General features: G+C 37.4%; 1 protein-coding gene across 7 annotated transcripts in view; it reads left to right on the plus strand.

Annotated features, from left to right (window-relative positions):
• Window positions 1-22,661, plus strand: part of GPHN (gephyrin) — a 300,320-nt gene extending 277,659 nt beyond the window's left edge. For all 7 annotated transcript variants that reach the window (XM_062575845.1, XM_062575846.1, XM_062575851.1 and 4 more), the window contains 6 exons: window positions 11,914-12,001; window positions 14,054-14,127; window positions 17,436-17,500; window positions 18,729-18,832; window positions 20,089-20,185; window positions 21,681-22,661. In XM_062575845.1, coding sequence (XP_062431829.1) covers window positions 11,914-12,001; window positions 14,054-14,127; window positions 17,436-17,500; window positions 18,729-18,832; window positions 20,089-20,185; window positions 21,681-21,814 — 562 coding nt within the window. In that variant the 3' untranslated portion in view covers window positions 21,815-22,661. The remainder of the gene's footprint in view (window positions 1-11,913; window positions 12,002-14,053; window positions 14,128-17,435; window positions 17,501-18,728; window positions 18,833-20,088; window positions 20,186-21,680) is intronic.
• Window positions 22,662-23,178: the final 517 nt, after the last annotated feature.

Here is a 23,178-nt window from a genome sequence, read left to right on the forward strand (position 1 = left end):
TTTCTGGAGATTGTGTGCGTGTTTCTTTTTTTTTATTTTTTTCTTATTTGTTGTTTATACATTTTATTTTAAGTTAATTGTTATTATATTGACTGAGAGTGTCACTTCCTCTACAAAGAAAGAATTGACAGGAGTTTGAGGGAATAGCCAGTAGCGAGCATAGTAGAGTATTACTACTGCTGGCATGCATCAAGTTTTTTAAAAAGCATGGAAATCAGTTACATATAGAGAGCTAAAACTGAATTGTGAAATTGTTTCAGAGTAGTATTTGCAAAGACAAAGTTACAAGTAAGTATTCCTATTTTTCATTTCAGTATATGAATCATGCAGTGGTCTTTTATATAAGAAAATAGCTTGCCCAGGTGAAGCAGGTACACCATGGCAGCTGCTGCAAAGCTGTTTAAGTTTGTGAGATTCTCATAGCTTGTATATAGGACTCGATACTCAAAATTTAAAATAGCATGTGCAAAACATGTAGATAAAATCTGTTGTTAAAATCCTAGAAGTAGGCAGTAGAAGAAAAAATAAACCTGGAAAATGCCATATAGCTAAATTTATAGCTGACTAAAAGCCAAGATTTTCTCTATTTGTGTTTCTGGCGCATAAAAACCAAGCTGTTTGAAAAGCACACATCTCTGAGTTAGACACGAAAGATATTCCTGGAGCATAACTCCAAACACAACAAAACAATACAAAATTTAAAAAGGAAGAGCTCTTCTGCTTTTCTTCTTGCTGTTGTGTATTGCATCTTTGCCTGAATCACAGAATCACTTATTGCAAAAAAATTGCAATTTTTCAGTTGGCCAGTTGAAACTGGTATGCCAATGTGACTTTTGACTTGCATAGCAAGACCAAGTAAAAAGACTTCTAATTTCGTTCCTTTTGCTTATATCATATGGAATTATTTGGTTCTCTGGAAACCATTGATTAAAATAAATAGGTGCATCTCTGTTCTGAGTTACAGAACTCTATTAACTTATCAGGATATCTTTATGTCTATCGATTTCATTTGTGTTATTTTTTGTATCCATTGTTTATTAAAGCTGTGAAGTTTAGCCCTGGCAAAATGTGCTATAAATGTGGGCCTCTGTTTTAGAAAGCCATCTTTCATTTTGGCTATTTTCCTTCTATAGGAGACTCTTCTATTAAGCTTGCTAATGAATTTTGATCACGTATGTGATGAATTCAGTTTTCTTCTCTGTTTTTTACCTTTTGTTTACATGAGCGCATTTACCCCTTCTGTGATTTCTTTTCCCTATTGTTTTAGTTCCCTTATCATTTTTCTCAGACACACATGCATGACATTAGCTGCCTACAGCTATATTTTTATTTACGATCCTGTGGTTTCACAATGGAGAGAGAAAGAAATTCTTCTCAGTTTCAAGAGATACTTTAGAAAATTCATATTGTCTGCTCAGTTGCTTTAAATATTGATCAGAGTAGTTATAAATTCAGCAGCATTCTTTCTTTTACGTTGTGTGATAAATCCGCATATGAGGGTTTTTTTACATTAGAAGTGATTGTTTTCTCATTTATATGCCTCTCTTTTATGACATGGTTTGACATAAAGCTCCCAAGTGACAAGTAAACCCATTAAAAATCATGCTGGCTGTTGTGACAACATTACTTTATGATATCCCTAAAATAAAGACTTTGTTAGACTTCCTTTATATTTCAGAAGGGATACTAAGACCTGATTCATTCAAAGATTTAGTCTGCATAAATTTTGTTTGCCATCCAAATAGAGGTTTAAATCTTTTGTAGTTGTCCGGGTTGTGTGTAATTAGCAATATTATAAATCCAGTGGATCATTTGGAGTGGAGGAAGAATAAAGGGGAAACTGCTCTAACTCAAAACTCTAATGTAATATTGGTTTGACATACAGCATCACGTGACTTATAGGCAGAACTCAGCCACAGAATCTCAGCATCCTTCTTGCACCAGTTGAATGTCCAGCTTAGCCACAATCAAATGCATTGTAGAAAAACGTTACAAATGTTTAACAAATCACTGCAAGAAATGTCTGTTAGAGGAAAGGCAGGAATGCAACAGTATTAGTTTTTATTGAAAAAAAGCTTCAGTTCTAGATCTGCTCAGTGATGGTATCATAAAGTTAAACATAGCCTAGTGAGTCCAGGAACACTGGTTCATGGTGTGAAAGTAGCTCAGATATAGAGGTCCTCCCTCTCATCATGTCCTGTCAAAAAGAATTTTCTCCTTTCCAATATAAATGTTTAGTATCTGTCACAACTCTTTCACTCTGTCACACTCTTTCAGAGTAAACCTTCAGATATGTTGTCATATGTGACAAGTCACCTCAACTAATGCGCATACAGGGATCTGAAAGCACAAAGAAAAATCTGAGTCAAACTAGAGGTGAGAAATAAAAGAACTTCTGAAATTGGGCAGTCTGTGTTCCAGGGGATCTTCTACACCAGTAGGAAACTACACACAAGAGGGTAAAATTTCAAGCTGTGGAGGTTACCAGTGCAATTGTGTGTCATTCTCATAATTGCCCTCAACACAGGTATGGATTTCTTCCTGAATTACCACTTGTAAAATCACAGTCCAGTAATAAAACTTGGCACCAAACAGCAAGTAAATAAAGAGCACAGAATGCTATTTAGTTCTTCTATATTTGATAACAGAAGAAATCTATAAGTCTAGTTGTTAGAGGAAAATAAAAACAACTCCAGTCTACTTCTGAGGCATGTATTAACATTCTGAAAAATACTCAGAGATACAAGGATGACTCCTCTTTACAGGATGACTTAGTCCTCTTGGAGCCAAAACATCATTCATATAAGTGACTTTCAACTTCCTTAATATCTAGTGCATATGTAAAATTGAATTTGGATTCCCAAGTCACCTTTAGAAATTTTTTAGTATTCAACCTTTTTTTAATCAAAACCCTAGAATAAAATATCCAATTTCATAAAATTAGTAGACACAGAAATATCAAAGAAGTGGTAAATATTGAAGAAGACGAGTCATGAGTCAGTGATATGAATTGTTTAGAAAACTGGTTTTAACAAAGAGTACACATTTAATACAGTCAAGTATAAAATGGTGTGTACATATACACACATATATATATATATATATATATATATGTAAGACTGAAGAATGTTGGTTACTTCCCCAATCGTCTGAGAAAAAGAAAGGGCTCAAGAGTCATTGCATAGTGACTATTCGTAATTGGGTCCATTTTAATCTTGAACATCTTATTTTAGTTTTATAAAAGAGACATTTAGAAATCTTCTTGTCAGATTACATTTTAAGAGAATTAGAGGAAATTGTAAAGTCCTTCACTACCTAAAGAATATAAACGGTTCTTTTCAAAAAGTATATAAAACCACAGATTTGGGGTTATTTCATCTTTCTATTACAAAGGACACTCTCTGAAAATGATTTCTTCTCAGTGAAACTGACTTAATAGAAGGATATGTCAAAAAAATGCTGTCTTCATGAAATAGGAATCCAAAGCAGAACATTAACTGTTTTAAAAAAATGTCTTAAGAGCAGTAACTTTTTCAAATTTTAAAGATTTTTTTCTTATTCTGGCTCTTGAAGCAGGGTAGCTGGGTATAGAACTTCTTGTAAATGAAGCAGCATCTTTACTGATCATGAAGATAGACAAAAAGAATAAATATAGCCCTTTTCTGCTTGTAGGTGGTGAGGTGACATTTCATATGCCCGAAGACCCATTTCCTGAGCAAGAAGCTAGAAATTTCCCAGCATTATAATTCAGTATACCACAGTAAAACACAGGTTTCTGTTTGGCCCAATTTTTTTTTTCCTCTGTTTCCCATTTTAATCACGTGTGAGCAAAATGTTTTAATGGTTAATCTCCAGAGATTTTTCCATTATCTGTGGTCCTCCTCCCAAAAGCTCCGAGTGGCCAACACATTTCATTTTGCTTTGCCTGGAATCAGGAGCGAAGAAGTTTCTCCATAGCCTGCAAGAAATGAACTACACTTCATGGGCATACCCAGTTGGGCCTAAATGCTGCATAACTTTATTCTTCACCCTTGTGAGAAGCTTGTCCAAATGTGTCCTCTCACCCTCGCTTCCTCTCCTGTTGGCTGGCGTTACGGAGAGGAAGCATTTCCCATTAGTTTTTGAATATTCAGAGGCACCAAAGGGGACACAGCTGGGCACAGGACAGTCCTTTCTCCCCAGGAGCCTTTCTTCTGGCTCATTATTATACCCCTTCTGCTTCCTTTACCCTCAGGAAGCCAGATGTTTTTAAAGAAGAAGGGACACAGAGCTTCCAGAGCACTGCGGAGACAGGCCTACCAGATTGGTGAGCACCGTTTCCAAAAACGTGTGGGACGCTGAGGCACATGCATGCTCCAGGCAGCCTCGACTAGATGTCTGTCAGTGCAGAACTCTGGGTATGGTTTCTACCAGTGGTTGCCATGCAGAAGCAAATGATATTTTGTTCTGTCCAGTCAGACATTAGATAACACAAACAAGTTCACGTTTCTGCTCTTTCTGTTCACTTAGTTTTAATAAAATACAGTTTACTCCACTTACAGAATTTGTGTTATGTTCTAATAAGCAAACATAGCTATCTTATTTCATATGACATTTTCTAAAAAAAAAAAAAAAAAAAAAAATCTGTTTTAAGACATAGCTGATGACAAGGAAAGATTTTAGAAGACCTTTTACATTGTCTGTGACCTGTGGTTTCCAGGCAGTTCTTTGGAGAGAGACATTTTTTTCAAGTGACTCAGTTGTGATTCTATAAAAGGTGACACTTTTCAGAGAAAACCTTAGTTTTGAAGCATTGCCTTTTTATTGCATTTCTACCTACAATAGAGATGCCCCTCCTGTAATTCAACAGCAGTTGCAGTGATTTACAATGAGGATGAATTTAGCTCTTGTACTCTTATATAAAACTGAAGCTGTACCAAAATGATGATAAGGTTAGAAACTCCACGTTAATGATACCAGGTCACTAGGTGTCAGATTCTGTGATACTGGTTACTTTTTATAAGCACTTACTACAAGTTACATTAATTGCAATACTTTACTTTCATGTAGATGTCATATTTTGCATGCTATGCCAGTGTAAGCCAGCTCTGTTATCTTTTTGCTCTGAAAGTGCTCTGAAAGAGAAATAACTGCCGCACCATGTTTACCTTTCAATCTACGAGTGCAGTCATCTTTACTGATATGAGCAAGTTGTTTGGCATTGATTATTGTATTGTGTAGTGTAATCTACTGTCATATTATTTCAACCAAAATACAATTGCTGAATATTTTCCACTTCAAAAGTGAAATTTTTTCAGTGAATCCATGTAGACTATAAAGGAAGAATGAAATCAAAGCTATGATCTTTGCCACTGAAAGCCCATCCAACTTCCTGGAAAAACTAAAAAATTTCTGATAAGTATTGTGATAGAATCTCAAAGGTTCATTATCTTTAGCCAACAAAATGGCCAGGAAATTAATGGAAAACAGCAGTTCTCAGGTTCCTTCTTACATTCAGTGGATACACACTAGACCTGATTTAGAATGAATATTGGCAGTGTCACAAGCATCTAAGCACCATGCTTTTGTCTCCAGCCACAGGAGAAATAAACATTCAGAACAGATTGCCCTAAAAAATACTGAATCCTATGACATTTCCGTTTACTCCAAGGCAGACGAAACCAAAATGCTCTGTGGTTAGTACAATAGCAGAGCACCTGAAGCCCACTGTTATCAAAGCTTTGTTCCTGTACTTTCAATATTTATGAAAAGAATCATCACAATTCATAAGCAAATGCTTGCAGATGAAAGTACGCAAGCAGCAGATGAGAATGTGATACAATAAAATCAGATCAAGACCCAGCTATCAACAGCCTGATGCCTTCATGTGGGAATGTGCTCTACAATACATAAGCATCTGGCTTCTACAGTGTGGACCTTTTCCTATTGTACTCCCACTGTCACCTCTGTTTCTAACATCTCTGTTCTTTTATCACTGGGGCATATGTGCTCATGGGAGTCTCCTGAATCAGTTCATGAAAACAGCAGAATAAAGCATTTCAACCATCTAGGTACAGAGGAACAGCTAAAGGCATTAGGCAGATCTCACAGAAACTTCAACAGAATAGTTGATCTCTGATCAAAATGCTTTTGACATCGTAAATGTAAACAAAAAAGATTATTCTGGGAAATAATGTTCTTATTTGCAGCAGCATCGATTAAAAGAGCAGCAAAACAGATTTGTTCCTGTTGCTCTCAGATAGACTGAAAACTGACTTGTAAGTTGACCTGTATTTTTAAGGAAAGGATACTGCAGCTGTTCAAAGTGATACAAAGAAATACCACAGAAGGCAGAAGGAATGAGAACATGATGAAATACACTTGAGAATTCTGAAACAAATACAGTTTCAGAGGAGTGCCCATATGTTCTTAGATATATCAGCAAAGTCACATCAGCTTCTGCTTTAGAAACATACTAGCCAAAACACACAATTTCTGTTACATTCAAAATACACGCTATAGAAGTTGGTATGTAGTTGACTGAACCTAATATGGCACTTGTTCATTATTCTGCATCCTGCAAGTTACTGATGTGCAAAGTATTCTTCCCAGCCATGACGAAGTCCTAAGTGGATGACAGACTTTGTCTTTATGCCCAGCTGCAACCATCTATTGATTTTGAAATGTTACCTCAACCAAATGAATGCAAGAAGAAAAATGAAGGTTAATCATAAAGGGTCAAACCCATATCCAGTCTTTCCTCAAAAAAAATGTTACTGACCTTGATGAGATCTCTATCTGAGCACAACGTGTATGGTCTCTTGTTTTATTACTGATTTTTTTATTTCAGTACATTCTTTTTGTTTTGAAGGTATTTCTTCGTTTTTTTTTTTTTTTTTTTTTTTTTTTTGACTTTGAACTAGAGACTTTGTTGAGGTCTTTGCACATAAAGAGAACTCTGAATGGGCCTTTGCATCTTTATAAAAATCTTTTCTTCTTCTGGGAAATCTATTCAGCAGAAAACAGACCTCAGATAACACAAAACTAGCATAAACCACTCTCCTCAGTTCGTGTGGACATGGCCAGAATGTGCTACTCTGGGCACCTGCAGACGCCACACAGCCTTTCAGTTTGTAGTTGGCTGCTATGGATTAGAGGAGCAGCCAATATACCTTAGTATATTCTTAGTATATTCTACACTAGTGTAGAAGAACAGCTAGCACCTCTGTTTTTGCTGTGCATCCCCCCTCCCCACACACACACCTTAGTCATGTCTGGGAGCTTCTAACTCCTCTGAATCTGCTAGATACCATGTCTGAAGGAGTACTTGTTTCAACGTGTATTTGAAAAGCTTGAGACATTTGCAAATAAAGCAACAGCAGTCAAGAAAGATTGCGCAGCTCTGCTTTTGTAGTCACAAAAGACACGTTTGCATGAATCTGGTGCATGCGTATCTGTCTGTATCTCTATCAAATATATTTGTAAAGCACCCATCCCTGTAAGTTGAAGGTGCTAACCGTGATGATTTGCATTCACAAATTCTGCAAGTGTGGTTTTCCAAAAGATTGAGGTTTATAAAAGCCTGGGCTAGTGCATAAGTTGGTGGAAATGGTCCTGGAAATTGGTAATGAAGAACAGATTTTGTACTGTGACAATGACTTGATAATTCAGTCCTAGCTAAATGTTCCAGTTCAGCTTTATAGGGATCATTCATTTCATTGCAGTGTGGTAGGTGATGCTGTGTGCCATTGGTTCTTAATTTGTTTACCAGTGTAAATGATGAAACTGAACAGTTTAACTGTATGTATCCCGAACTGCTGGTGTTAGGGGTTGCATCACGGAAGAGGTTGCCAGTTTTCTAATTGACAGTAAAACACAACAACAGGATCAGCAGAAACAAATTAACAAAAGGTGATTTCTAATTGAAAGGTAGAGAAAATTAGGCCAACATTTAGGATACTTCAAAATGGCCCTCTTAGGACATAAAGAATTATTTGGTCTTTACTGTAACTAGTTTTTTGACAGAGCTATAGGTGAAAAAGAACTCTTACAATTTGATGTCTATTTTGATGATCATTTTCTTGTCCAAGCTTTTAAGCTCCTATTTATCCTTTCAGTTCAAAGACAGCTCAGTAATCAAGTGGTACGTAACTGTTTTCCACAAACTAGCCTGGATAATCAGAATTTTTCATGAATGTAGAAGAAGCTCCTATTCTGGTATATGGCCATCCTGCAAGCCCCCTCTTTGAATTAATAAAATCAAGTGGCGTATCAACTGCAATGATGCCATGCGGTCAGTCTAATTTCCAGATTGCACTCCTCATTCTTTTTCACAGAACAGAGTAAGGAGGGTCAGGAAGCTGAGGTAGTAAAATAGACACAATGTGTATCAAACTGTCAGGGTTAGTTAGCAGAGAATATCAAAATACCCTTAAAAGCATATAGATTCTTTATGCAAAGCATTATGCCTGCAGCTTCAAAAATAAGCATACAATATACATAATACTTGTGCAAACACAATATGTTAGAACTGGGGATTTCTAATATTGAGAGAAAGTTTGGATTTGTGCTTAACTGCCTATTTGAATAGTTTCATAAACTGCATATAGTCCTTACAGAGCTGATTTTCTTAATTTTATTTACAGAAAAGGCTAGGATATAATCTGAAACTTACAAAAGTATAATTTTTTAAACCAATCCTGGCAATAATTTTGAGCATTTTAGAAAAGCACACTCTCTTCTCTTGCACAATGTCATTCTGACTTTGAAAATCACCAAATGAAACAGAATAATTTTGCTATTTGGAAATGAGACTTCCCATCAAAATCTCCTTATTTAAAGTATTCACCATTACATTTGAACACCTATTATAGTTCTATCAGTGAAAAAAAAATCCAAAAAGAGCATTATCATAAGACCTTTGTAAGGATTTGTCATGGTAAATCAGACATTAGGTCTAGTAAATCCAGTATCCTGTCCCTAGCCCCAGTGGCCAGGATTTCAGAATAAAGCCTCTGATTTGTACACGTCCAGACAGTAAGTGTTATTTCTCAGCTTCATGGTAATTTGTCATAGACCTTTTGTCCTGTTACGCTGAGATGCCAGTGTTATTCTGTTCTTTTTGAATGTTAATAGTCTTCAAATATTCATTCCCTTTCCCTGTCAGTCCACGGGAGAAGCTGCTCGTTGTCATGCATAAATGAAAGAAGAAGTAATATCTGTTATCTGAATATATCAAATAGGTGGTTATATGCAATTTGAATGTTAACTCTCCACCTAAAATCCAATACAGGAACAGAAAATATTTGCTGCTCTGTTGACTGAAGATTACAGTAGCTGTTTTCTATTGGGAAAATGTTTTGTATTAGTCACAATTACCAAGTAGGTAATTTCAAGTAGGTAGTATGGTATGAAGTATATAAAGTATAGTGTAAAGAAATAGTTAGATAGACTTGAGTGTCAAAAAGAGGTATGCCAAATATGGCAAGCGGGAGAAGTCTTTGCGAAGACAAGGCATGTTATTCTGTTAAAAAAGCGTCTTTTCTCCAGAATAGAAACTAAACTAGCATAATCATTCAGTTTATTGTAATAAATATTTTATCACATCTTCCATTCTGTAGGAATGCACATGCATTTTGCAACTATCAAAGAGGATATGCAGTGCTATAGATTTGATAAAGTTTCAGTAGTATTATTTTTAAATGTCTTACATTATACATGTGGTGAAGAAAGGGATACATTGTGCAGGTCATTCTACTGAAAATGTTAACTAAACATACCAAGTCCAGTAATCTTCAGCTTTCAACATGGCATGTAACAAAGAAATTCTCTGTGTTAATTAAATGGAGAACTGTTCCAGTGGTATGCTAATATAAATCAATTAAACATCAGTCACTTACAACAAAGTTGTGAATTGAGCCCTCACCTGGTTTGAGTTTCATTTTCTTTGTTGTTCTTTTATTCTTTTCTGTTTGGTAAGTGATTCATATATATATATATACATATATGTATATAGAAAAAATAAATAAGAGCATTTATATTTCTCTGGGTAACTTTAACAGCAGTTATATACAGACTCATTTGCTTTTTGTTGTTCTTTCCATCATTCTCAAACCACAACCAAAGACAGTCAAACTTTGTAATCCAGAATTAGGATGTCCTCAAGCAGGTGGTCTTACTGCCTATGAGTAACCTTTAGATATTTAAGCAAGATAAAATGAAACAGCCTGGAAGCAAGCTCCAAATAAATATCCTCAACTGCATCACCACCCAATGAGAAAGATATACTGGTAGCAGTCTTGGTCTAATAGTGTCTTCCCTCTTGCCTTCAACAGCTAGTAAAAGCTTGTACTGTTTTTTGGATAAAATGATCTTGAAACTTCAGAAGAGGCAACTGAGAAAATGTGTCTGTTCAAAGAAAAAAGAAAGAGACTGGTTTGGCTATATTTTAAGTTTTCCCACAAAGGAAACTGAGCTCAGCCATTCAGAATAGGCAATTTAGAGTATCCAAGGTACTCATTACCCTGAAATAATTTGCCAGTTAAGACTTTACAGAAATCATAGAGGCACATGCCACAATCCATACAGCCACTGCTTCCTTATAAAAAAAAGATGATATTTAATTATAACTGGATGACTGCAGCCTGCATTGTGGCACTAGCAATCTGCTGTACCTTCTGCTTCAGTTTGTAGCCTACTTCTTGTAAAGCAGTATGGCCTAAGGAGTGCATGTAACCCCAGCCTAAGCAAAGAAATTTTGCAGGATAACCACACTGCCTAATGCCAAAGAACGTGCTGCATCAGCCACTGACAACAGTGCGTTTAACTGAGGTGCTATATTCCACGTGACCTTCTTTATACAGTCACAAACATTATTTCCAGTTCTTTAAATGGCATTCCAAGAAGGAATACACTTCCACGAAAAAGCTGTGAAGATCCTTAGAGTAAAAAGATACTGTTGAAGGAACATGGCATATAGTCATAGAAATTGGTCAGCTTCTGGTCAGCTCATGAATGTTAAAAGCACAATATGCATTTAATATCTTGGAAATTCTTTTGGATTCTTTTCATCTTGTGTAGCTTTTATTATGAAGTTTCTTCACTGCATGCTTTCGAGTTAGTATTACCGTTAGATAGATGATGACTACTTCAAAATTGTAGTTCTAGTTTAGGTTAAAAAAAAAAGAGTTACATCACTAAAAGTGAAATATACTCAATTTCTATCCTTCATCTTTACAGAGTTATACTTTTTGTATGGCAGAACCTCACAACTACTCTTACACTGTTTCTCATGAAAAGTAAATAGACACTTGAACCGGATGGATGGTGTTTTCTCAGGATGAAGTGGATGTAGAGCTGGCTTTGCTGCAGAGCCCTCTAATGGAAGAGAGAAACGAAGGGTTCACTCTCGCTCTTCGCTGATGGAAGTTTTAAGTGGAGCCTGACCCCCATTTTTACACATACCAAATAAGTGAGACACACACCACTGCAACCTGCTTGGTGGCAAATAACTTCCCAGGGCCCTGTCCCCTGTCAGGTCATCTCACTCATGATTTATATTGCTACCTATTGTGCAAGTCACGTACTTTCACACACTTCCATTGCTGTTCTTCAGTTCCAGCCTAAAATATCCTGCTCTTCCTGTCAAGGAGCTCAAGGAGCTCTGAGAAAGAAGGATGTCAGACTGTGTGCTAGACTCTTAATGAAGTTACAGTTCTTCAGTTCAATAGAGCAGTGCAAAGGGAAAGATCTTGTATTACGGTAGAGTTGTATCTACTTACTATATGTGTGTGTGTATATATATATATATATATATATATATATATATATATCTGTGTGGGTGTGTGTATACATACACATACATGCACACACACACCATAATTCATAGTAGTTTCATGCCACTAACCTATTTGCCTGTTTTTTTTTTCCCTGTAGCCCAGATGATTTACTGAATGCACTGAATGAGGGTATCAGCCGTGCCGATGTGATCATTACATCAGGAGGTGTATCGATGGGAGAAAAGGTATGCTAAATTTGAATATGACTTGCTAGAATATATAAGAATTTCAAGGCAGAGTCCAGAACTTCTACCTTTGTATTAATGTTTATTAAAAAATGATCTTACTTTTTTTAGAACAAGTAACTCTGAGTTAATGAAAAAAGTCTTCAATGCTGTCCTCATTTATATTTTTTATTACTGTATTACAGTAGAAAGATTCTTGCAATTCTTGATGTGAATGCTTTGTAAATCTGTTTTTTAGGAATGATTTATGTAGTTTTGGTGACACAAGTGATTGGTTAATAGCACATGAAGACAACAGACTTTTTTTATTCTTAGAGTAGGTTAGATGAAGAGAAAATAAAGCTACTCTGAAAGTACTGTGAAAAGCAGAGTATATAAATGGTTCTTTCTTGCTCAGCAGATCTATTTCCTGAATGTGCCAGGGCTATAGCTGTGACAGAAATAATTTATCACATTTTATTCCTGGTAGTCCTACAGAGGCAATACCTACAAGACAGTGAGCTGATATATTTGCCTTTTGAATCATTAACAGAATTGTTAATTGAGTTCCTGTTGGTAATCCCTGTGCCAAAACCATCAAAGAAAATAGGGATACACAGATGCTGGTTGGGTGTAAACGAACCTGCAGGACATTTATTAATCATGACTTATGTGAAGGAAAATCAGATTACTTTTTGATCCCTGGCTGAATATGTGAGTTTGGCAGGTAACAGAAACATCTGTCCTTTAATAACTAATAGATACTAAAGACAGTCACTAGGAGATGACAAACGTGAGTGCTAATTTTGTCACTTTTCTGAGTAGAAAACATATTGTTGGATATATCATGAAAACGTACCCATTTTGTACTAGTGTAAATCAGTGCCAATCACTTTCAATCCCCTTATTGACCTCAGTGTTCCTAGAAAAATAATCAAGGATAAGTACTGTTCCTTAAATTGGGAAGGTGGTGATGTAGGATAGACACAGGCTCGCTAGGAAGTCACTAGATTGCTAAATGGTCATACATGTATTTATGCGTTTTGGCTAAATCCTCTTTAGCCTGAATTTAAGACAACACCATAAAGTCAGTAGCTCTTTACTGACATTCTTCGTCTGACACAGCTTTAAACAATTTTAGTGAAGTAACTATGAACATGCAAAAATTAAAAAGCAAGTAAAAAGGATGTTACTACACTACATCACTACAGTCAATAGGTAAGAATTTAAATTCATGCTGGTCCCAAAATTTTGCTATTTTTCAAGTATTTGAACAAGAAATAGAGAACAGATGGGAAAACTGCAAGGGAGGTTCGGATACAGTGCTTTGAAATTCTCTCTTCAAAGATGATTATTATGCTCTATCTTAAGTCTCACTAAACAAAACAGACAAGATACTACATCTTTGAGCACAGCCATTTTCAGTGAAGACTAAAAAGTAATTCCAAGGGGTTTTTTAACAGTTAGATCAATTGTTTTCAAGCAGAATCATTTAATTTGAATGAATGTACAAGCCACCCACAGTTTTTTCCATTCTAAGAAACTTGGGACAGCTAAACCCAAACACTAGAAATTAGACTATGTCCCCAAGAAATTACAATAATAACAATATCCTAGAAAACCATGATTTCTACAGCAGAACCTTGATTTCAAAAGCACTAGGAGATCTCTAACTCCACATAGATAGCTTCTTTAGCAAAAGATAAAATAACTTGATGATTTTAAGTCTTAACTTTGAATCATTAGAAGTTATTTCCCCCCTTTTGGCATACCCAGTATTTTAGTAACAGGTAATTGTGAGGACCTTTAAGATTCTGATGCTGCAGCTGACTTTATGTAATATATTACTATGTCCTTATGGAGACAGGTTTGGCACTTAAAATGAGTCTGCTCTTTGCCTCTTTTTTGAAACTATTTTTTTCAAATACTGGAAATTCCCCACTGGACTACTGCACTTTCAGGATTTGACAAGTCTTTCATCTTTACTTGATATTAATTAATTGTTCTGAATATTTAAATGATGTAAGACACTTTGATGTTACTTAATCAGTTTTCTCTTTCTAATTTAAACAGGACTATCTTAAACAGGTGCTGGACATCGATCTTCACGCACAAATTCACTTTGGCAGAGTTTTTATGAAACCAGGGTAAGAAATCTTTTTAATTGGGTAGCATCAATGAAGTCTATTTTTTGGCCAAATGTGCTATATAAGTGTTTCAGTAGATACCAGCTTTTAAAATACACTGTAAATCACATTATATATGGATAGAAATAGAGATTGATAATGGGGACAGTTTAGTCGTCATCTTTGTAGGTTAAATAATGAACAGAGAGATTACTTTTTGTCAGTAATAGATATCTTTCTGATAACTGTTGCAAATCAGAGAGGAATATCGGCATACTGCGGACACGTCCACAATCCTGGCTGTGATCACTAGGTTCCAACACTGACAAATAACTGGGAAATACTAGCATTTAACTGCTAATTTGCTTGACAAGCATCTTGTTTCGCTTCAAGATTTACATAACTCAAATTAATATAAACAAGCAAATTTTTGAGAAAGGTGGAATGACAAATAATTGAAGATTTTTTTTAATTGACATATTGAACATAAGGATTTTAAAGGAAACAGTGTTTTATGTTCGGTTTACTTCAGAAAACACTGCTTCAGTATTGCTTTGCTATAGCACTGCTGTCAACGAATGTACTTTGTGGAGACAGTAAAGACTTCATCTGCTGAGAACAGGGAGTTCTTTTTCACAAATATAGGAGGGGAGGGATTTCTACAGCTCTGTCTCCCTAATCATGGAGGGCCATTTGTTTGCAAACTAGGTTGGCAGGGTCCGATAACTGAAGCCCAGATGCGGCTTGAGCAATGATTCCTTCTAACCCATAATTGTTTCCATGGAAGAGAATAGAAAGTAGGTGTTTGCTGTGAAAGCAGACAAATGCTCTGAGTATTTCTGCACACGACCCAGTAAAGGACTGCTTGAGGGCTGATGCTTGTGCCGCTGCTACCATCACCTCCTTTCCGCAAAGGGAACAAGTGAGCTGAAGACAGGTCTCTTCCTGTGTGCACCCTTTGCAGCCCAGCGCTAGAAGTTGTTCGGCTGCTACAACCAGTGCAGAGGAAGTCCCAAACCTGGGACCTGCAGTCCAGATTCTGCTTATGCTAAGAATGGATAACCTGATTTAGAAAATTCAGAATATTACATTCTGATTCTGGCTTATCTGAAAGCTAAGGAAATGCCTTCTTCTGGTGATCCTTCTATAGACTTGGAACAATAACCTGTTAACAACTATCCATAAAAGCTTTAAGAAATCTTGTTTTTCCCAAACAGGCCATTTTCATTTTATGCCACAGGAAAGATTTCTCAATAGTAACAAAACATTTAGTCCTCTAAGCCCATTGAGGACTTAAGCTCTCATTTTCTCTGGCTGTAGTACAAGAGCAAATATTCTACTATATTTTATTTTATTAAAATTATTATATTATTATATTTTTATTATATAATATTTTATTGAGGTTTTAAAAGACCTTAGATATGAGGTGTGATTACTATATTAGGAAAAATCACCCTGAATAATTTCCAATAGCCAAGCAAGATTAGAATTTGGTTTGTATACCTGAACTTTCATGTGCTACATTCTTGCAGAGTGATTCCTGGGATTTACCATTCTTCCACTTGATCTGAAAGCTGCTGAACTAATGCAGGGTGATAGCCTATCAAGGAGCAATGTCAGAATAAAGTACAAGAAGACTTTACCAATGATGCTGTTGAAAGCTCATATGAGAATTCAGAGTTTCCAGTAAATATGAACTAGCACTTACATTTGTCATACCTCAGTTTGTGCACTGGATATAACATGTTGTAGTTTGGAGGTCTGGCTCACAGTTCCCATCACGTTAAGGACATTTTAACACAGAAACTTCAAACATCAGCTGCCCCTGGTAAATATGATATTGATTAGTCCTAACAGATAGAAAATTAAATAGTAACGATGAAAAGCATGATGTATCTGCTAAGTATTCCAGGCCAGGGGATAGCCATTTGCTCAAGATGAAGCTGAAGAACTCAGCCTAATCATTGCTCCCATAAAGTATACTTTCTAGTGTTTAAAACAATGAAAATAAACAAGAGCGTATAAAAACATTTTTTAAATGGATGAGTCCCTTTTCTTAGCCAGCCACATTCTCATCACAGCACTGCCCTATTTGGGTCACTGTAATAGCTGGAATAACAAGGCGCTAAAGACCGCTCAGAGGCGCCTCTGAAGGAGAGGGAGAGCTCTTTACTAATACACCTAGGCCTTCCCTGACTGCAGCTCTGCCTGTCTGTCTGAATTTGTTCATCTGCAGGAGCTCTAGCCTGAACCACTAGCTGTTCTGAAATACTGCTCCAGTGTCACTACTGCTCTAGGCACTGGAGTAAGGCAGGCTAGGTCACTAATAAGTTACAAAAAACTTCGGAGAGCCTTAGATATATATATAAAAAAAATACAGCTCTATAACTGTATAATTTCCATACTACTTCTTTGTTACTTTGGCTTTTAGCATGAAGACAGCATTTGTATTTTTGGGTGTTACTTCATCTGCTCTTAGTGATGTTTCCTCACCAGAAGCAAAATCCTCTACTTGTGGCTTCACAGTTGAATACCAAGAAGAACTAATTGCTCTGTCACCACAAGCGGAGGATTATGGCTCCAGTGTGGAATAAGCAGCCGGTGCTCATGAACTGCTAAGAAAGAGAAATCCCGTTTTGTTTTATTTTCCAAATGTTTTCAATAAAAATGAACATAGCTACAAGCAGAAAATAACTGAGTTAGCTGCACAGCACTTTATAAATAGGATGATAACACTGGATAGGTCATTACTTTGTAGAGTGCTAAGCAGATCCCAAAAGTTGACTTATGAAATTGGTATTTTTTAAGGGGTAGTAGGCTGTTGTTCTTGGGGCTGGGTCACTCTAGGCTTCAGAGAATACAGGCAGTCATTTAGCAGAGCAAAGAGCAGGAAGAGGAAAAGTCTGTCAGGTTACAGTTCATGATGATCACCTCTAAGCTCTAGTGGAAGAAAAATATTTATTATAATAAGAATAAAAGCAACCGAGAGTTAAGGAGTTGTGTGTAATGTGTCAAGCAGTTGAGAGAAGAGTTGTGGTGAAAAAAAAGGAAAGATCAGAATTTGAAGGGAGAGATGAGAGGACTAATGCTGGAGGTAAGAGAAGACGATCTGGATATAAATGTCAACTTCTGAAATTCCTCAGCACAACTTAGGATAATTGTGACGCTACAGTCCATGAGTAAAGAAGGCAATGAGGATACAAGGCCTATAAGAAACTTCACATTATCAAATGAGTGGGAAAAAAAATGAGTTTAGCATTTAGCTGTGCGTTAGAAGGTAGGTTCATCAAAGTCCAATGCAGATATTAAATAGCTTTCCCTTTCCATAGCCTGCCAACAACTTTTGCAACTCTGGATATTGATGGCGTAAGAAAGATAATCTTTGCACTCCCAGGTAAGACATTTTGTGATGATTTTTGTTGCTATGTACAGATGAGAACAAACATGAAAAACCTGTGGTGTTGCAGAATATGCATGCCTGGTATGGGCACCCTAAGGAAAGTACCTGTAAGGTTTTCCCCCAGATTTCCAGAAGAAACACGGATGTACCAAAGAGCCCTTTCCCCACTCTGAGAATTTGCTGTGCTGTCGGCCTTACGAATCTTTTCCATCCACTAATTTCCTTGGGGCTTTTGTGAATGGTACAGCAGGGTTTTCCTACAGTTCCCTCCACCTTCCAAATAGCCACTCTGTGCAGGTAGGTCAGTACATCCCTTTGGAAGTACTGAAAATGGAGGGAAAAAAGAATAGAGTCCAAGAACCTGTCACAGAGTTAAGGGGTTTTCACAGATTTTAGGGGGTTTTTTTCAATCACGCTCACACTGTGGGACCGGAGGGGGGCAGTGTTGCTTCGCCTCCTGCACACTGAGCCACCTTGAAAAAGCCCTGGATTCGGAATGAGCATTTGCCTGGGAATCTGGCTACAAACCTGTCTGCTCTGGAGTTAGGAGGACTCCTTGTTATTCTTATTGCCCTGCGTGGTTTTCTGAGGACACAAGGACTCCTGTTCTTGATAATCTGGGGAGTTTCAGGTATCTCTCTAGTGTTTTTTTCTCTCCTGTTTCAGTTGGCCAGAGCTGGACGGAGCATCTGTCTGATCGTACATTTATTTTAGCGCTGTCCTCTAGGGAAGTCCAGCTGCATTAAGATGAGCGTTGTCTGATAAAAGCTGGTCCTACACCTCTCTCCTGTGTTGAGAGAAAACCCTAAGAATTTGTACTAAAGCATTTCGACGCTCTCTCAGGGATACAAGGTTATTTAATATTGCCTATTTTTGCCTAGCTCTTGGAAACCTTAATCGAGAGCCCCGTCAGCCGGGACCTGCGCCGTGCGGTAGCCCTGACCCTGCCGCAGCCAGACCTGCGGGACTGCGCGCGACAGGAGGCAGGAGACGCGGGGGCCAGTTCTGGTCGGAGCAGGGTGGCAGCCCCCCCCCGTCCGGGTCCCGCAGCTCTGAGCGGTGGCACGTTGTCACGGTCCCCTGCAGACTTGGGGGAAATGCTTCCTGTACATGGCACGAGAAGCTTTTTTTGGAATCCTTTGGAGTGTAGTTGTTGTAGAAATACGAGGTTGCTTTCAGCATATCGAGAGTGAGTCGCCTCTGCCTGTTCTTTGCTCTCCAGGCAACCCGGTGTCAGCTGTTGTCACCTGCAATCTCTTCGTTGTTCCCGCGCTGAGGAAAATGCAGGGTATCCTGGATCCTCGGCCCACCATTATCAAAGCCAGGGTAAGAAACATGTCCTGTGTTTAAAAATCTTTGTGCTGATGTTGAAACACTTGTGTTTGAGCTCTGAAACGCTGTCTGCTGTGGGGAATCTCAGCCCCAGACTGATCTTGACAAGTGGAAAGAAGGTTACAGTAAAGAAAGGTTCATTCTGGATCTCTGTTAATGTTAACGTTCACTGCTTTGATTTCTGAGAGTTAGATGGCCATCTCATGGATAGAGATACACATATGCACAGGGAGTCATTTTCTGATGAGGCGGGAAGGACACTGCTGTATAAAGGTCCTGTGGCAAAAAGTGTAGGGTGTCTAAATATCTAGGAAGCACCTGGAGAGTTAGGTAGTCCTGTATTACCACCTAGGAACTATAAATTTCGAAGCCTGGCCTCTCTGTTCCTGAGTTGACTGTTTGTACGTATGAGTAACCCACGTGAACCCCCAGCTAAGCAATCTAAGTCCCTTAAACTATTCATTCCACCTAGATAAGAAATCCTGGATATACTAAAATTATTTTATGTGGTTTCAAGGCATGTTGTTATAACGTTACTTCCCTGTTTTGCTTCAAGAAAAGTACCAAAGAACAGATTAGTGTTTTTAATTTTGCCAGCATTCTTGGCTCTGCACAGACTTTTCTCCTACTGCTCAGCCCCTGCATCTCTCTTTTACTTCTTCAGCAGTCCAAATTCTTCTTTATCTCTTGGCTAAAATACTCTAAAACAGACAATGATTTACAGTGTTTCAGTTTGGGGGCTCCCCAGCATGACCCTCACTTTTGCATGAATTCTCAGATATGCTTCCAATAAATTCCACTGTAAGCCATCCCACATATTTCTTTTCATTTCAAAGGATGACCGTTTCCCCTCTGTCAGGGCTAGCAGGATTTTGAATGTGAATAGCTTTATGCAGTGTAATCCAGAGACCAGAAGTTACAAAGCTTTTTTCCCAAAAGGTACTGTCTTTAAACTCTCAAGAAAGAAACAACTTTGGAATATTCAACTTACCACTTGCATTCTCCAATATACTCTTTGCTATTATAATATCAAAATTATGATTCCCTTAAATACTACAGTCTCTTCCTCCTTCAGCTCTTGATCTTGCCCTCAACATTATCTGACCTCGAAATGCAAATTAAAAAAATACATATATTAAGAAAAAACAATTGAACATATAATGAGCAGATAATTGAACAATAATTCCATTATCTTAGGTAGTGAAATCTGAGTGCATGACATTTTCATCCTTTCTTTGCTTTGTCTACAGTTATCATGTGATGTAAAATTGGACCCCCGCCCAGAATATCATCGGTGCATACTGACTTGGCATCACCAAGAACCACTACCTTGGGCACAGAGTACAGGTTAGTGCCCAGTCACAGTGACTGACTGACTCATTCACAGGTTCTTCCTTACCTTCCTACTTTGCTTCCTAAATGCTTTAAAGCAACCAAGCACATGCCCATTTTTTCATACCAGCTTCCTTAGGCAGACCAATTTGCTGACAAACTTGTGCACATGCATGCATGTACATTAATATAAAATTCACTCATGACATGACTCACCAACTTAATCATTAAAGCTTTATCTGAATAACCTGCAATTGTATTCACCCACACTAAAATGTGTCTATATGCCTGCATAGGTACACACATTTCTTTTTACGCACATTCATCCACGCTTACTGCACTAACTAACTCAAGCACAGGCATATTTACTTACTTTTATTCTTGCGCATGTACTAAAAAAACACAAGTTGGGGCCTAAGTAGCAACAATTTGAGTAAGTGCAATTCTAGCTGAATTGGAAAGTAGAAGAGATAGCAGAGGCAATATATGTTCTCTTAAATTACATGAAGGACTTTATTAGTCGTGTTTGCCATCTAGGGATACTTCTGGATACTCAGCTACAGTTGAGGTAAATACTGTATTTGAATACTTTTTCCATCTGCATGCTGCTAAAAGACTGATGGTGACAGTTGCTCAAGAGATTCAGGTCCTTAAATAGCTAATTGACTTTTTGAAACACCCGAATTACTCGGTACAAGGCATTATACACAAGTCTCCATAGGAGACATAGTGGCACAGAATGCATCTTATCGCTTACTTTGAGAAAATTCTTACATTAACTCCCAAGATCACTTAATCTCTGATACATTTGCAGTTGTGATTCCAGGTGGTACCTTTACTTACAAAACTGTATTTGAGTTAACTCATTTTCTGTGTTGTGTACCATTTTTTTTTAATGCAAGCAAGATTGTCTGGAATGATTTCGTTGTCAATATGAAAGTCTGAAAACCAAAAAAATAAAGTGCATTACTTTTTATTGTATTTTCATTTTTTGTCAGTACTACCAAGATGATACTGTTTATCTTCATGACATGTTGTAAAGCACAATGTCCCAAAGAAACTCATTCTTTTAACTGATACATTAAAAAAGATTCTATGTTGTGCTGGGTTTTGTTTTTGCACAGACTGAATTAATTGAAAAACTGTATAAATTGAAAAATAAACTAATTTTGATAGGATTAGAAATTCCAATGGAAAAGCAATTTACTATGAAAAGATGTAGAAGTATGGATAAAAGTCTGAGGGGAAAAAAACATGAAAGGTTGGCTAGAAAAGTAATCAGCAGGGACTTTCAAGAACCTGAACAATGAGATTCTGACTAATTCCCTGTATCATTCTCTGTTTCCATCTAATAGCCTTTGAACAGCTACATTCCAGCTCTATGAATAAATTAGCAACATTAGCAACATGAATATCTTCCTAAGAACAGTTCCTGGTTCCCTCTTGTTGTGTTGCAGCATTTGGAACAAATTGAAAAATTAACTGAAATTTTTCTTTCCCTCTCCTGTAGGGAATCAGATGAGTAGTCGTCTGATGAGTATGCGCAGTGCCAATGGACTGTTGATGCTACCTCCAAAGACAGAGCAGTATGTGGAGCTTCACAAGGGGGAGGTGGTGGATGTCATGGTCATTGGAAGGCTATGATGTCACCAGCAAGAGCGACGCTTTGATGCATGTCCACATATCATTGACTGTATCCTGTAATATGCAACGGCACAGCTAGTTTTTCTGATTTGGATAAAAGTTGATCAGTATAGTCAACATCTTGAACTATATTTCAAATGGAATTTAAATAAATACCTTTTAAAAAAAAACTTTAAAAGCAAATCTTAACAAAGAAATTTATTCTGATTATATCAAAGCAACTTTTTCCTTTCCTTGCAATTGCTTTGTGTGTTCAATGCTAGTTCTAATAGCGGTAGCTTTTAGTAGACAGCAGTAGGTGCCTGCAGAACTTGTGTTTTTTCTCATCTTTAAGATACAACTACTTATGCTCTTAAAACAAGGCTGTCTGCTTATTTATACTAGCGTAGACAACACTTGGATTTCCCTTATTAGTATGCTTCATAACCGCTTCACAGAGAGCTTCTGCTTGTTCTTTATCTTGTATCTCGTGTTGATGTGCACAGTGCCAAAAGCAGAGTGGCTGCACTGGGAACCCAATGAAGCCGCGAGGTTTTACCACCTCGCTGTGCGTTCAGGGATCTCTCTTGTCCCAGCAGCCACCCAGCTCAGTACTCTTGGGCAGTAACTGGATACCTTTTATTTCAACAAACAAACAAAAAAATTGCTTCCTTAAGTGCTGACAGCCTTTTTAACCAATACATTTAAAAATGTACAGAACTAAAAACTAAAAAAAAAAAAAATCAAAGACTGATCTTGTACAGATATTAGTGTTACCAGCATTCGTGTGGAAATTAAATGAGCAAAGAAATAAAACTAATGTTAAACAACTCTGTACCATAACATTTTCTGTAATGATATTGAAACTTAAATGAATAAAAAAAATCCTCAATCATTATTTAAAATTTCACCAGTTTAGCCTTGTTGTTTGAACCAAAAAAAAAATGTTTTTAGAGGGTATTTGGGATGGGGGAAGAGGACAGGAAGGAAGTGAAACAGTATGTGTGAGCTAATATACAGCAGAATGACTGAAGTGAAAATGTAAACTGAGCTCTCTCACATCCAGCTCTCAAGAGACAAACCAGATGCAGCATTTGGAGTGGGGGGGGTCAGTTGGCCTAGTCAGAGCGGGAGAATACCTTTTTCCCATTTAAATTGCACAGCAGTTGCAGAGAGCCCTTGTGCTGCCCAAGATTCTCTTTTTCCGTACTGAGACTGCTCAGCCCTGGCCAGTTCTGTACTGTGGTAAGGCCACGTTTCGCCTGGGATTCACACCGTACCAGCACCCTATAGCACCTCACTTCTTCGAGTTCATGGGTCAAATGCTCCCCGTCATCTCCGTTCATGAAGGAGGAGGACACAAATCTGGATTCAAGTCCTGAATG

The sequence above is a fragment of the Rhea pennata genome, chromosome 5, assembly GCF_028389875.1.
Source record: "Rhea pennata isolate bPtePen1 chromosome 5, bPtePen1.pri, whole genome shotgun sequence".
NCBI lineage: Eukaryota > Metazoa > Chordata > Aves > Rheiformes > Rheidae > Rhea > Rhea pennata.